This window comes from Corapipo altera, unplaced genomic scaffold (assembly GCF_003945725.1).
Source record: "Corapipo altera isolate COAL_440 unplaced genomic scaffold, ASM394572v1 59, whole genome shotgun sequence".
NCBI classification, from domain to species: domain Eukaryota; kingdom Metazoa; phylum Chordata; class Aves; order Passeriformes; family Pipridae; genus Corapipo; species Corapipo altera.
In genome coordinates, this window is record NW_020884917.1 from 5,324,788 (window position 1) to 5,338,595 (window position 13,808).

General features: G+C 36.5%; 1 protein-coding gene across 7 annotated transcripts in view; it reads right to left on the reverse strand.

Moving 5' to 3' along the window:
• Positions 1-13,808, reverse strand: part of CDK13 (cyclin dependent kinase 13) — a 47,646-nt gene that overhangs the window by 11,273 nt on the left and 22,565 nt on the right. For all 7 annotated transcript variants that reach the window (XM_027655976.1, XM_027655979.1, XM_027655975.1 and 4 more), the window contains 6 exons: positions 9,396-9,585; positions 6,883-6,939; positions 4,124-4,225; positions 3,928-4,005; positions 1,796-1,912; positions 726-857 (listed from right to left, as the gene is read on the reverse strand). In XM_027655976.1, coding sequence (XP_027511777.1) covers positions 726-857; positions 1,796-1,912; positions 3,928-4,005; positions 4,124-4,225; positions 6,883-6,939; positions 9,396-9,585 — 676 coding nt within the window. The remainder of the gene's footprint in view (positions 1-725; positions 858-1,795; positions 1,913-3,927; positions 4,006-4,123; positions 4,226-6,882; positions 6,940-9,395; positions 9,586-13,808) is intronic.

The following is a 13,808-nucleotide window of genomic DNA, read 5'->3' on the forward strand; positions in this document are numbered from 1 at the left end:
CTCAAACAATATTGAATGTTCTATGTTCTGACAGCTATCTTGAGGAAAGAACTGAAACCTGCAGATTCTGTAATACCTTCTCACTGTTTTCCTCAGGGCCTGTTTCAATAAGGTTTGTACTGATTAAAATGATGATTAGGTCACTGCCAAAATCCTACGGGACACTGCAGTACACTGCCCTCAGAGAAACAAACAGGAAAAATCCTGCACAAAGTATTTCATTTCTCCTGCCTGTAAAACCAAGAATCTGGCTCAGGAAACAATTTATGGTATTTCACTTTAACTCTCAGGTACCTTTGTAGAATTCTATACCCAGTGTCATTCTACCATCAAAGAAGGCAATTCAGATTCATGGAGGACTTCAAAACCCTTGGAAAAAGTAGACACCGATAAACAGAGATAAAAGGGGAATGATGTTTTCTAAACATTAGAAACATCCACAGAAGAGTATTTTCTTTAAAGGAAGTAGTAACTAGTAGTAACTAGTAACTAGTTCTAGGAATGACAAATGAAACTTCTCAGATGCTCACAAGCACAGCTATCACAGTGTAAGAGTCACTCAGCAGCACAACCATTCTACTGCAGAATCACCATTCAACAACTGTATATACCAATGTTTTTGCTCTGCCACCATCTAATTTAACTGAAACATAATAAGCTTAATGAAATCAGTGCACATTCCCATTCCAGAGAGGTAAGGACCATTACCAGTGGGAATGACTTACTCTGGAGGAGGCATTTTAGATGGTTCCACATCTCGCAGAAACTCACACTGAAGAGCCTGTTCAGCTGTGCAGCGTTTGCTGGGATCCAGAGCAAGCATATAATCGAATAAATCTAATGCAGCTGGTGGGATGCTACAAAAGTGCAAAATGGAGAAAAGCATTGTATTTTTACTTTGTATCATACACTTCCGCGCAAAATTTTAAGAAACACATCCCTTCCAAGATAACTGATCATTAACTCCTCAAATAACTTACATATTAACAAAATCCACTCACAACCTGAGCATGGTAGCAAGAAGCAGAAATAAACTTCACCTTTTACTACCATACAGCCCATATAACATAAGCCTTCTTTGCTTTGTGTTGTTTAATTGTTTAAACGTTGTCCTTACATAAAAACACCCCAAAGTTTTTAAGCCAAGACTGTGTTACTTTCCACTTTGGAATTTAGTACCCAGGGAATTGCACTTCTGATTGGTCCACGGATAATAATTTTATTGCTTTAAAGATATTAGTCTCATTAGTATGAACAGATGATGCATTTCTCCAGAAACCCACAGTACCTGAAGGAGGGGAACAAACCCTTTAAAACAAGCTTACAGCTGTTTTCCATAACTTTCACTTGTGATATTTGCACAGAACTAGTCCAGTGGTAATACTTTAGAACATACAGTTCAGATAACTCCTCTGTGTTGAATGATTTATGACCCAAAAGACTGTAATGTTAACCAGATCACATATTCAGCTGTAGCCAGTTATACTAATAAATAACAATCAAGTTTTTTGGACAGGGCAACAAGCAGGTGTACCAATCATGGAAAACAAATGTTTCCTTAGGTGAAAGCTGACAGGTGGCTGAAATTTTAGGGCCTTCTTTTCTCTTCTTCAAGTTCCTATTAAATAAGGGTTAATACAAACTCTGTGGGGGTATCATGGGAAGGACAAGAACCTAAAGCCATTTTTGCTTTACACTTGATCTATGCTCATTCTCTGGAAAATACTGAAGTTCATAAAGTCTCCAGGAAAACTTAATGCTATTACAGTTGACTAAATTAATTCTTCATCCTTACAAAGCAAACTCTTCTCTCAGTTTTCGACGATACTGCTTCTTTGGTTTCATTGTGTTGAAATAAGCTAACTTTATAACATCAGGCCACACTGCTGGACAAGGACTCCCGCAAATTCGGCTGTACCAAAAAGAAGGGAAAAAAGGGTATCAGATCCAAACCCACAAATGAGCACAGCTGTCATTTTATTCTTGCATGTACAGTGAAAACCAAAGTAATTTCCAATTTTAATGTTCAGGTTATTTTTAGCTAAAATTTCTCTACTGTCAAATGCTCAACACATTAAATAATGGAGAATTGTCTACAAAGGGTAATCACCCCACCCAAACTAAACTTACTGTTTCTGCCTCAGCCCAGTCTACACATCCTTCACTGTGTCTGAACAGGACTCTGGGTATTTGACTTGAACTGGATAACCCATGGTTCAAATAACTTTTATGTCCTTAGCTCCCAATGCCACTGACGACATACCAAATGGCTGAAAACCCACTTTTCACTGAGAATTTATTTAACACTGAACACATAACGGGAAAAAAAAAAAAATCTCAGTAAGGCCTCAAGGCAGAAGCAAGATTTGACCACTAGAAAACATCTCTATTTTTTACTTCAGTTATGAGTTTTATGTGTCAAGCCTCATTTATCTCCACAAATAGAGTTGCCCACAGTCTTACTCCTACCGCTCCATCCCCACCCATTTTATCCAACAAAGGATGGCTAAGCACAGGTTGATCAACATCACACTTCTGAGCAGAAGAACTAAGGCAGCATTTTCATACACTCAAGACTTTAAACTCTGATGCAGGCAATCGTAAAAGGACATTTTGCAAATACATTTCCCTAGCTCAGCCCTCTTATTTAACAGATTTAAACCGTTAGTGTAAGAGAACTAATGATCAATTAATCACGCCTCAAATGCTATGCAAACCAATCTGACTTTACACTGTTTGGGGTATGTAATTTTCAGGAGGGAAAAGAAAAATAGCACATCTATCTCTTCCTATGAGATTTTACTTCAGCTCTACCTTTGAACATTAAAGTAAATGCATAGCAGCAATAAAGAGGAAAAATGCAGATGCTTCCAGCAGAAGGGAGCCACAAAGTTTTAGTTTTCTGTACCAGAGGTACAACACAAAGAAAAAAACCTCTCAAATGACTCATTGTAACATTCTTCAGTGTCATCTAGTGCTCAAAAGCAAAATTTCCCCAAGTTAGGAGTTTAAGTCTCCTTACACTGAAAATGACCACTGATATGCTCTGCACCTCCTAAAAAACTTAATTTGTCCAGGCTGGCTAATAACACTTAACACAGAAACATGCTACTGTTCAATCTGTTTTGAAAAAACATTTCAATATATAACTTTGTAATATTTTTTATTAAGTTGATTTTTAAAATAATGTGGAACATTTACTGTTCAGGTTCTGTAAGTTCCGTAGAACTTTTCCCCTTGTTTCTAGGAAAAAGACCTCTCCCTGTTTATAAGATCAGTTATGATATCAGAATTGAGCAATTTTTACTTGCTGAAAGAAGGGAAAGAAAAAAGATGCTCTGGTTCCACTGAGTTAAATACCTATCGTTCTGTGATTTACTGAGAACAAGGAAAGGAACAAAATTTTTACCTCCATCAAGTGTTTAGTGGTTTGTAAGGGAACAGAAATATTTCCACAAAAATAATAAAGCCCAGGTGCGTATGTGGTAGGCTTGAAACAAGAACTAAAGGCCAGCAGCATGCCAAGTACCTACTCCTCTCAAATACCACTTGTCCTTATTATTGTCCATGTTCTTATTTTGATTTGCTGCAAGGAAGTTGCAACATCATCTTAAAAAATAATGGGCATTTTGATTACTCTCTCTTTACAACTTCAGTAACAGGTAATTCCAGCCGTTCTACAAAAAACCCTCTTACTAATCAGCTGTACATTGCTAGGAGCACAGAATACTCACAAAAAACCCCTTTCTCAACGTCTGTGCAAAAGCCATTTGCTTTACACACCCTTCAGAACCTCTAACATCTCACTCAGGGCAATAACTTGAGTACCTGAGAACATTCACAGTACATTATCTCTGATTTTAACACCAACAAAAGAAACCTGTCAGTTTATGAGGCACCTACTATGGGTCAGTGCTTGCAAGTTACCTTATGAGTTCCAGCTGTGCAAGTTCTTGATTTGCTTGAAATATTGGCTTTTTTGTAAAAAGTTCACCCAGGATGCAGCTGTAAAACAGTTTTGCATAATTCCATCATTATGGCTTTTAATACAGATTGATAGAAACATTTAAGATTTACTTTTGGCTTGTTTTTGTCCTTGCTACACTTCTGTCCAAACTCTTACCCACAGCTCCAAACATCGATAGCTGGTGTGTATCTTTCTTCTCCGAGCAGAAGTTCAGGGGGCCGATACCATAACGTAATAACTTTGTTGGTATATGGTCGGCTGTTGGGGGAGGAAAAAGAGAGAACTATCATTTTACTACCATCTCACCTCTGAAAAAGTGATACCTTAAGGACTTTGTGATGCTGTACAATCTTCCACTCTTAATTTTAGTCCTGCAAAGCAGCAACTGCACAAAGGCAAATGCAACTGTTTGACCAAGGCTATCAAAGGCCAGATTGAAAATATAAATAATAATCACACAGCCATCTCGATGCTATGTGAATCCTGTATCTCAATTACTATTCAGAGAGCAACACTATATTTACACTGCTAGTCATTTCAGGACCAGGACTACCTGCTTGGATAAAACCAATAATTTCCAGGCAAATATTGATTATTAGCATACTGAATATAAGACCTCTACAAGCATTTTAAAAAGAAGAAAAAAAGTCACTTTTCCCTCTTTAAGTAGGAGCAAAAGAGATACAAAGCCTTTTTCTGGAACTACATCCTTCAATAATTTTGATTCCAAAGCCTGGAATGCTTCCAATATCCTCCTATATTTCACAACATCCTTAATTCTCTACAGCTCTAACCAGAAGTTCTGGTCACTGGGAATAATCCTTTCTACCCTCCCACTAAAGGAAGGATTTCCACTATCTTAGAGACACATTTTTTATGTGCACAGGCTGAGATACAGTATCAACAGTCCAGAATGGAAAGCAGAAAACAGATGTTCAATTATAGGTTTTGTTTCAGCAAGGGTGTTTTAAAAGTGAACCCAGAATTCTTTCAGTTTTAATAATTCACTCTTACTAACATCAAGTAGCTCCAAACAGAAAGCACAGTAATATTAATTGTGGAATATGAACGACCATAGAAGAAAGTCCAACAAGCTCTTACAACATACTCAGTTGTACAGGTATCATTTCTCCAAAATCATCTGAATATTTTTTTCATTAACAAACTCCACAATTCATTTTAAAAATGTAGCATGTTTTTGGAAACAATCCCATCATTTATCATATTTATCTCTGAAGCAAGCATTCCTCTATGAAATGTTTACATGGTATGGACTTTCTCTACAGATACACTGCTCATATGTATTAGTATATGGTGCTCTTTATTTGAACAGATGTCTTCTCGTGCAATCTGTCATATCTCCTACTCCAAACATGTTTAATCCACCAGAATAACACTTAAAGGAGCACAACTACAACAACCAATGGGAATTTATTTAAATTTTTATTTCCTCCCCATTATGCTCCTACTAAATTCTGTACCCTTTTAAACAGTATTAAATTCCAAACAACAGGAAACCAAATGCAAAACACATGAATTTAAAGTAGCAGCTATTATACACTTGTTGGTATACATTAATTATGTCTGTTACTGCAGGTCAGAAACTACTTAGGAGGGAAATGAATGACAAAAGAATTGTCAAAAATCTACTAATGACATTCTAGTTATCCTCCCAAGTTCAACTGGCAATTCTATTAGCTAGCTTAATTACATTTTAATCTTGGTTTCATTTATGCATAATGGTGTAATATTGTTGTTTGATGCACAGTAAAACCTGTTATTTGCACTATAAAGACGCTGAATTTTCAAATCTTAATTATCAGCGAGTTGTACAAGCAAAATGTAAATTCATTTAAAAACAGACATTAAAAAAAACAAAACACGGTAAACCAGAGGAAAAAACCAAACCATTAGGTCAATTTGGTGCATGTTAAAACAAGAAGATAGGATAACATCAAACCTTTTATTATAAGTACATCCAAACCCAAAAAATAATTAGGCAGCAGCTGTTTAAGATTATCTTACCCTGCTACTATACTGAACAGTTTTCATAACTGTACTTAAGCATATTTTCCTGAAATAACAGCTCAGAATACAGTGAAACTAAGGCTATCAGGTTCATCAACAAGCCAAGAGCTCTGTGAGAAAACAATAAACCCATAAAGCTATCATTATTGACATTATTTCCCAAATTAGCATGCAGAAATCAAAGCAAGCTCAGGTATCCAACCACCTCATGTACATACTAGTGTAGTGAACATTCAGCTTGAATTTTGAAAACTCAGTTCCACATGAGAAATACATTACAAAGTAAATACAGAAGTTCTTAATCATAAGAAACTGTGCACCTGTTTCCTGGAGTATGAGTATAATGAAGCCAAGCACAACAGAAGCACAAGTCACAGGAAGTTTCAGGATAACTTTTATTTAAACTTGTATCTCTGTTTCCAGAAGATTCAACATCACTGACTGCCTAAGGAGTACAATGAACCTCTTCAAATGTAAGGTTACATCTCACACAAAAGTAATGCTCATTGAATAGGGAACAGTATTACTACTTTGTGCCAGCAAAAAAAAAATTTGCTTTCCCTAAATAAAGTCTTCAGTAGATCAACAGGAAAAATATACTTTAGGTTTACAGGACCAGAAACCTAGGACTGTAACTCTTAATTTCCAATCAATATATGGCCACTCTCTACAGTTACTTATCCAGAACACCTGGAAAAGCAATACACTTGCACAAAGACTTCTGTGGTTTTATGCAGTGCAAGACAATGTGCACTTCTTTAAATTTCCTAAGCTATTACAGTACAATAAGATTTCCTCTAAACAAAACAGTCTTCTGGCGCCCATAGTAGAGTTACGCAGAACGATTAAACTTCTGAATTCTTTTTCACAGTATAATTGTATCTTACCTTTCTTCAGAGTTGTACAGCCGAGCAAGCCCAAAATCCGCAAGCTTTATCTGCCCTCTGGTGGAAAAAGCAAAGAATTATTTAGTGGTTAATCCTGTTGAGATTTCCTCCCCAAAATCAGGTAAAGTTTAAGACTGCAAGTGATCTTCACTAAACCACATTAACAAAGAGGCAATAAAGAGGCAATGCCTTGCAATCTGTGCATTTCTTCAGTAAACAAATACACTAACATACTGAATAGTAAAGACAAGTAAGCAAGATTAGGTATGCTCATCAAATGGCATTTACATCACTGGATGTTAGTAAAAATTTAGGTGTATTCTTGTCAGTAAATCTGCAGAAAAAAAACAGAGGGAGGAAACTGCTATTTTCTCATGGCTTACTGCTAGCATGAGTATTTGTACAACATGAGCATTTGTACGTCCTTCTAGGAAGCCATCAAAGTCCTGTTCTGCTCCTGTACAGTTTAAATACAGTCTTAAAATCAGGGTGACTGACAAGATAAGCGCTTCTATTTTTGCCAACAGCCAACTTGCTGAATGACAGAACCCCTAACCCATTCCTGAGTTTTCCCATATATGAGGGGAAGAGCAGAAGATACAGAGCTCTTGCCTGGCAGTTCCCACAGCTAAAAGGCACTGCTCAGTGACCAGAAACCCCCTGTGAAGTCTGGATGATTTAAACAGAAAGCTATCTGCAAGCTTCTCTAATACATTCTAAATGAATGTTGGACTGTTATACGTGAGTTTGCTTTTCAATACTGATGAGTTTTTGTAATTCTCATTACTTTCAAATACATATTATTTTATCAAATTAGGGTAAGACTTGCTGATGTGCATAATGACAATTTTGTGATAATAAAATATACGTTACAGTTTCCATCCACTTTTTTCCTCAGATGTATACTCAGATTTGCTGTAACACTTGAAGAACCCCCATAAACAAAGAAATGTTCCCCTCAAATATATATGCTTATTCCTCAGAGAGGCTATTTGTGGAAGATAAATGTCTTTGCTCAAAAATTTGTTGAAGTTGCATAGCTAAAAGATACATAATCCATGTGTTCGGCTTCAGGCTGTAACTAGTAAAGCAATTTTAGAAACACTGGCTTAAAATTATTCAGATCAACTATCGAATTTTGTTTCTACCAGTGGAAAAATCTAAAGATGCTCAGAAAATATCCTCGGGGAAAAAAAACCCCAAAACTCTGTATCCTGGACTGGAGGGAGCACAGTACAATACCAAGCTCCTCCTCTACCATAATTCACTCTTCTCCACTGTCAGGTTACACCTCAGCTTCTGAGTTCCCAAAGGTGCACAAACCCTGGAGATTAGCAGGCAATAAGATTAGGTGTATGGGCACAATGAGTGATGGGGAGGAACATGTACATCTGTTCAAAAGTCTGTATCATAATCTGGCAAGACTGTGCTAAGATCCAGAGTTGAAAATAACCTAATGTTAGTTTGCTCTAAGGGAAAAAGGAGGGGAAAATAGAAAATTTAATTTGGAGAAAGCTGGGAAAAAACTAGGGTCCTACCAAAAGAGATCCATTTTGCCCAGTATTTCATCTCCAACAGCAGCAGTAGATTTTTAGGGAGAACATGTGAACCCACTCCCTTTAGGGCTCATCTTCCTTACACTTAACCACCACCCACAATCATTGTGCTAAGGATGGTAAAACAGGTCCCTGTCCATTCTTATTACCAGGTCCTAATGATCCTATCCCCTTGAATGTGTCTCATCTTTTTGAAACTCCTGACACTACCCAGAAAACCTCCTGTGACAAGTCCCAGAAGCTGACTGACTACCTGCTCTGTAACAACACTCTTTTTTGCTGTTATAAACCTTGGTCTTATAGTTGCTTCCTGGATTTAGTACTGCAGGGTTTGATGTACAACAGTTTGTAAAAAAGGTGTCCACTACCTTCAGACTGGCCTTTTATTTGCTGCTGCTGCACACCAAAAGCAGCAAGGTTAGTAATAAGATTTGTAATTACAAGGTGTTAAAGTAGTAAGAAACAAATCCTTCTCTCCATTTGATTGTAGTTACAATTGCAAACCCAAGGTACATTTGAACACGCCTAATTGAATACTTTTTAAAGTATTATCCTAAATGATGAAGATGAGGACCTCAGAATCATGTCACAAAGAACCAGCCACATTTCCATCTTGAAACGAGATGGCAAAAAGAATACATATCAAATGCTTCTGTCTTACAATTCTGTTTTAATATATTTGAATTCAGATAATTTTCCCCCAATACTCTGATTTAAAAGACTCAAGTTTTAATCCTGCTGTTTTAACACATATAAATTTAACTCATAATTGCAGAACCCAGTGTTAAGCAGGAACATTACCATATTAGTATTTTGCAATTGATTTGGAAGAAACTAGGAAATCTAAAAAATAAGTTTTGCTAATGACTCAAAGCAGGTGAACTCTGAAGATCAAAAGAAGGACTTTAAGATGTTAACAGACAATTTTTGTTACAGACTTTTAAGTAATATCCATACCTATTATTTAGAAGAATATTTGAACATTTGATATCTCTGTGCAAAAAGTTCTTCTTGTGGCAATAGGCCAAGCCCTCCATCAGCTGTCTCATAAAAGATTTAATATGATTTTCATTAAAATGAACCAAACCAGATTCTAGCAGTCCCATCAAGTCATGGTCCATATATTCAAATACCAGGTAAAATGCACCTAGAAAAAGAAAGGGAAAGGGTACGAGAAACAGAGATAAAAACTGATTTAACAGCAGTCCAAAGCATTGTTGTTGCCTACTTTTTAAAGTCAGAAGTATTTTTCATGCAACTGCTTACATTTTCTTCAGTATTTATAGCTGTACCTCATGCCCAAAATAGCAGTTAAATATAGTGCAGTAAAATGTTTTCATAAAACTGCTTTTCCATGTAAACAATTGTACTAGTCAAATGTTTGTGAAAACAAACATAATGCTACCATATGGTGCTTTAATCTAGATAGACACGTACTCTCCCTATAGCTCTCAACCTCCATACATTTTATTGGAAGAAAACTGTGTTAATATTCCCTATATAAAGTTTGGGGAGAAATACAGAAACAAAATATGTACAAGCATTATTAGTTCATCTGTCATGATTCAGTGACACATTTTTTAAAAAGATTTCTGTGTAACTGGGTCAGAAATAAGTCTGCCCTTCTCAGACTAAAAATACCTATAAGACAGGACTAAATGAGAAAGCAGAACTAAGCTATTAGTAACAACAGCTCTGCAAAGACGGAGTTCGTATTTCAAGTCGCCACATACATACATTAAGCACAAGAGAATCTGCTCTTATCTCACATCAGCATATGTAATTCCACAAATAAAGCTATTAAAGCCAAGGCTCTTTGATACATATAAGTACTCTTAAAGAGGAAAAGTGCTGACTGCTTCAGAAGCAGCAACAACCAATCTCCAGCACAACCACTCCCAGTACAATCTACATTTTAGTACTTCCTTCTTTCCCTTCTAAACTCTGGCACAGACAGGACACTGAAGCTGCTGCAGAGCACTGGTGGCAATGGAGAAACCACATTCAAGAGGGCCCCTCTACCTTGCATTTTGAAAAACCTCCTCTCAAAGCCACTACTTCAAATACCTTCTGCCCAACAAGTACTCATTACAGGTTCCCACTCCTAAATAAGAAATTTCAACTCAAAAACTGGTGAAAGTCTTGGAGCAATAACAAGAGTCAGCTTGACAGAACACACGGTCTCATTCTAATGAACTGACTTGTTTTCTTGTATAGTAGCTGAAAAAGGAAGAAAGAATGCTAAGTCCATCTGCTATTTAACAAGCAGGAAAAAGATTACTCATGCAGTAAGTGTTAAACTTGTAATAAAGATCAGCAAAGATCAGCTAAACCACAGGATAACTGCATAAGACACTCAAGAGTTCATTGTTTTTAATTTAGGTACTTTTGTCCTGCTGTATGTGATACAGAGGAAGTAAAATACTCATCATAAAATACAATAAAATACCCCTGTACAGAGGAGGTGAATCAAGCAGGTACAACAAAACCCCACCACTTCAAAAGGAGAGAAGTAAGTACTAAGAGCCATGAATAACCAAAAGTCTGCTGTGTTACTAACTGCATAACTGAGTTCACCAATGCAGTTCACCAGTTCAGCATGGAAAAGCACAGAGGCACCTAATCTTGGTCTTTTCAAACAAGATAGCAATCTGCTGTTAGCTCTACTTCAGTGACAACTGCTGAAGTATGAACCATGACATATTTTAAAATGCTTTGAAATAAACACCTGATATTAATGCTGCAGCGTCACAATAACACAGATATGCCCTTCAGAGGATGTCACCTCAAAAAAACTGAATACCAGTGAATCTTGGTATCTTCTTGCTCTGGAATATAAGGGAAAGTTAATTCTGTCATGGCAGCTGGCTGTATGTGTGTACATGACAAGGAGAAAGACTGACTGCAGACCTGTTTAGTGAGAACAGCTGAACAGAGTCCTCTTGTTTATATGCAAAGTAGGCTCCATGCCTTGAGCAATTTCCTGCTCTGTCACTAGCTCCCAGGATTTTTTCACTGCTATTTATAATCAGCAATCACAACTGGTACCCTCATGCAAGAAGGAAAGCTGACGACAATGGAGACAATTCATAAATAAAGCAGAGTAGTACCTGGGAGATGACATATGATTATTTATATTCCCTGCAACTCTCAATAAGAAGCATACACTAGAACAGTAGAAATGCTAAATGTTCTTTCCATATAAGATCAAGAGGAAATTCACAGATCCATTACACTTGTGCATTACTACCTATTTCCTACCCACATGCTAGACAATGTTGGGATTTGATTTAAAAAGAAAAACTTAAAGCTGAATCTTTTATATTCACTCTGAGAAACTATTAAAATTAGTCTAACTTTTGCAATCTAACCATTAAAACCTGATTACTGGTATTACTCAAGCTATATTTGGAAGTGACTGTAGCCGCAAAAAAGTTATCAAGCAAACTGAAATGAAACTCCTGTTAGTTCGTTCCTAGACAAACACGGTCCCCTTTTCTGACAGAGATCTACAGTTTCTGTCAATAAAACAGTTAAGTTATTCCATCTGATAATTTCAAATCTCCATTGCTTTTCATCAGATTGGGGGATCTGATCCTTTTTAATAGGAAAAGAAGCTATAGTTAGTTATTCAGGAAGAAGAAACAGTCCTTGAAGACTTCACAAGTGAATTGTGCACAGGCAGAAGCACGCTTACTACAACTTAGTCGGAGTTCAAGTTTACAGCATACTTTAGTTCTATCAAAACAAATGCCACGTAAATATCCATTTCTCAAAAAAGGGAAACATAACAGAAAAAAACAATAGTTCGCTCCTTTATTAAAGTAAGACATTTGATAACTTGGAAGTTTCACTTTAAAATGACCTTTTCTTTCATGCTAGCTTTGCCCAGTACCCCCCACTTAGAAAAATTCATCTTTCTGAGCATTTTGTCAGTTAAGACTGATGGGGTTCATCAAGTGAGATACCAATTCAGAATGATTAAAGGATTAACACACTGCCTCCTCTTGGTCATATATTTCAAGTCATGGAGCTCCAAAAGTAGCAATTTCTTAACACAAAATGAGTGGGGTAAAGTAGTGTAAAGCTATGCATAGAAAATAGGTAAAGCAATAAAATGTGGCACTAATGATCTGTAATTCTTTCCTGAGAGGCCCAAAAAACCTAACAAAACATACTTTGCATTTTTGTGACACAGACAGACGCTGGATTTTTTTTTGGATTGTCATCAAATCACACAGATCCAACAAAACAGGTCATCAAGTTATGCACTTGCTCCCAAAGACACAAATGCTTCAGACGAGGGGGAGCGGGGAGGGTGCAGCAGGGAAAAATGATCCAAAAGCCTCTGTCGATGACAGCTTTTAAGCATATGTTTTCCAAATGTAATTCATAGGGAAGGCATTTGGTATTTCTCAAAATATCTGATTAGATACACATCAGAGGAACCAGGAGACCAGAAGTGCCTTATTACATGCAAATTTTAATTTAATTCTAGTATAAATGCTTACAGTTGTATCTTGAAGTGCAGAAATACTTTAAAACAAACTCAGAATCCCTGCTTCATTCAGTGCATAGTAGGTACAATGCTGAGTTGTTGCACAGGTTTTCAACATTTGTTATGTACTCACTATTCAGAATGGGGCTTTATCAGATTTTCATTTTGCTAACAAACTCTCCTCAGCTTCTTATACACAACACAATTTTCCCCCTTGATTGATTAAATACAACTGGATTATAGTTATTCTTCTATTCCCTTAACATTTCTCTTTCGGTACTCATGATACACTATATTGTAAGGGTTTTAAACAGGATTTTATCAAACAGAGCTTGAAAACCAAAGAAGAAACTGTCCATTAATTCTTTGGAGTTCCTTACATTTGAATTCTTTAAAGTCCCTTAAATAGACATTTCTCTTGTCTTTCCACTCATGTTTTATTAATCTCTTTTATGATTTGCAAAACACCAATTATAGGCATAGCCTATATAATTATTCACCTGAAGACTAAAGAAATCATTGATGCTATACTATTTTTTTTTCTTTCTTTATATTTTCACCCAGTATTAAGTTTCTATTTAATTATAATGTTATTCTTGTTATTCTCCCATTGGAAAGTTTAACTGCATTCTCCTCTTGAAGCAAATCCAACCCAAGCTCCATATATGTCCTGATATAGGCATACAGGCCAAGGGCATACAGAAGGACTGGTATTAAATACTGTCCTTGTTTCATCATATACGACACGGAAATAAGAAACCAAACAAAGAACAGAAATCTTTGATTAATCCTCAGGAATTTTTCTCATTTTGCCATAGATCAAGTTGAAAAGCCACACAATCAGGTCTGCACTCATTCCAGACCAGAGTCCA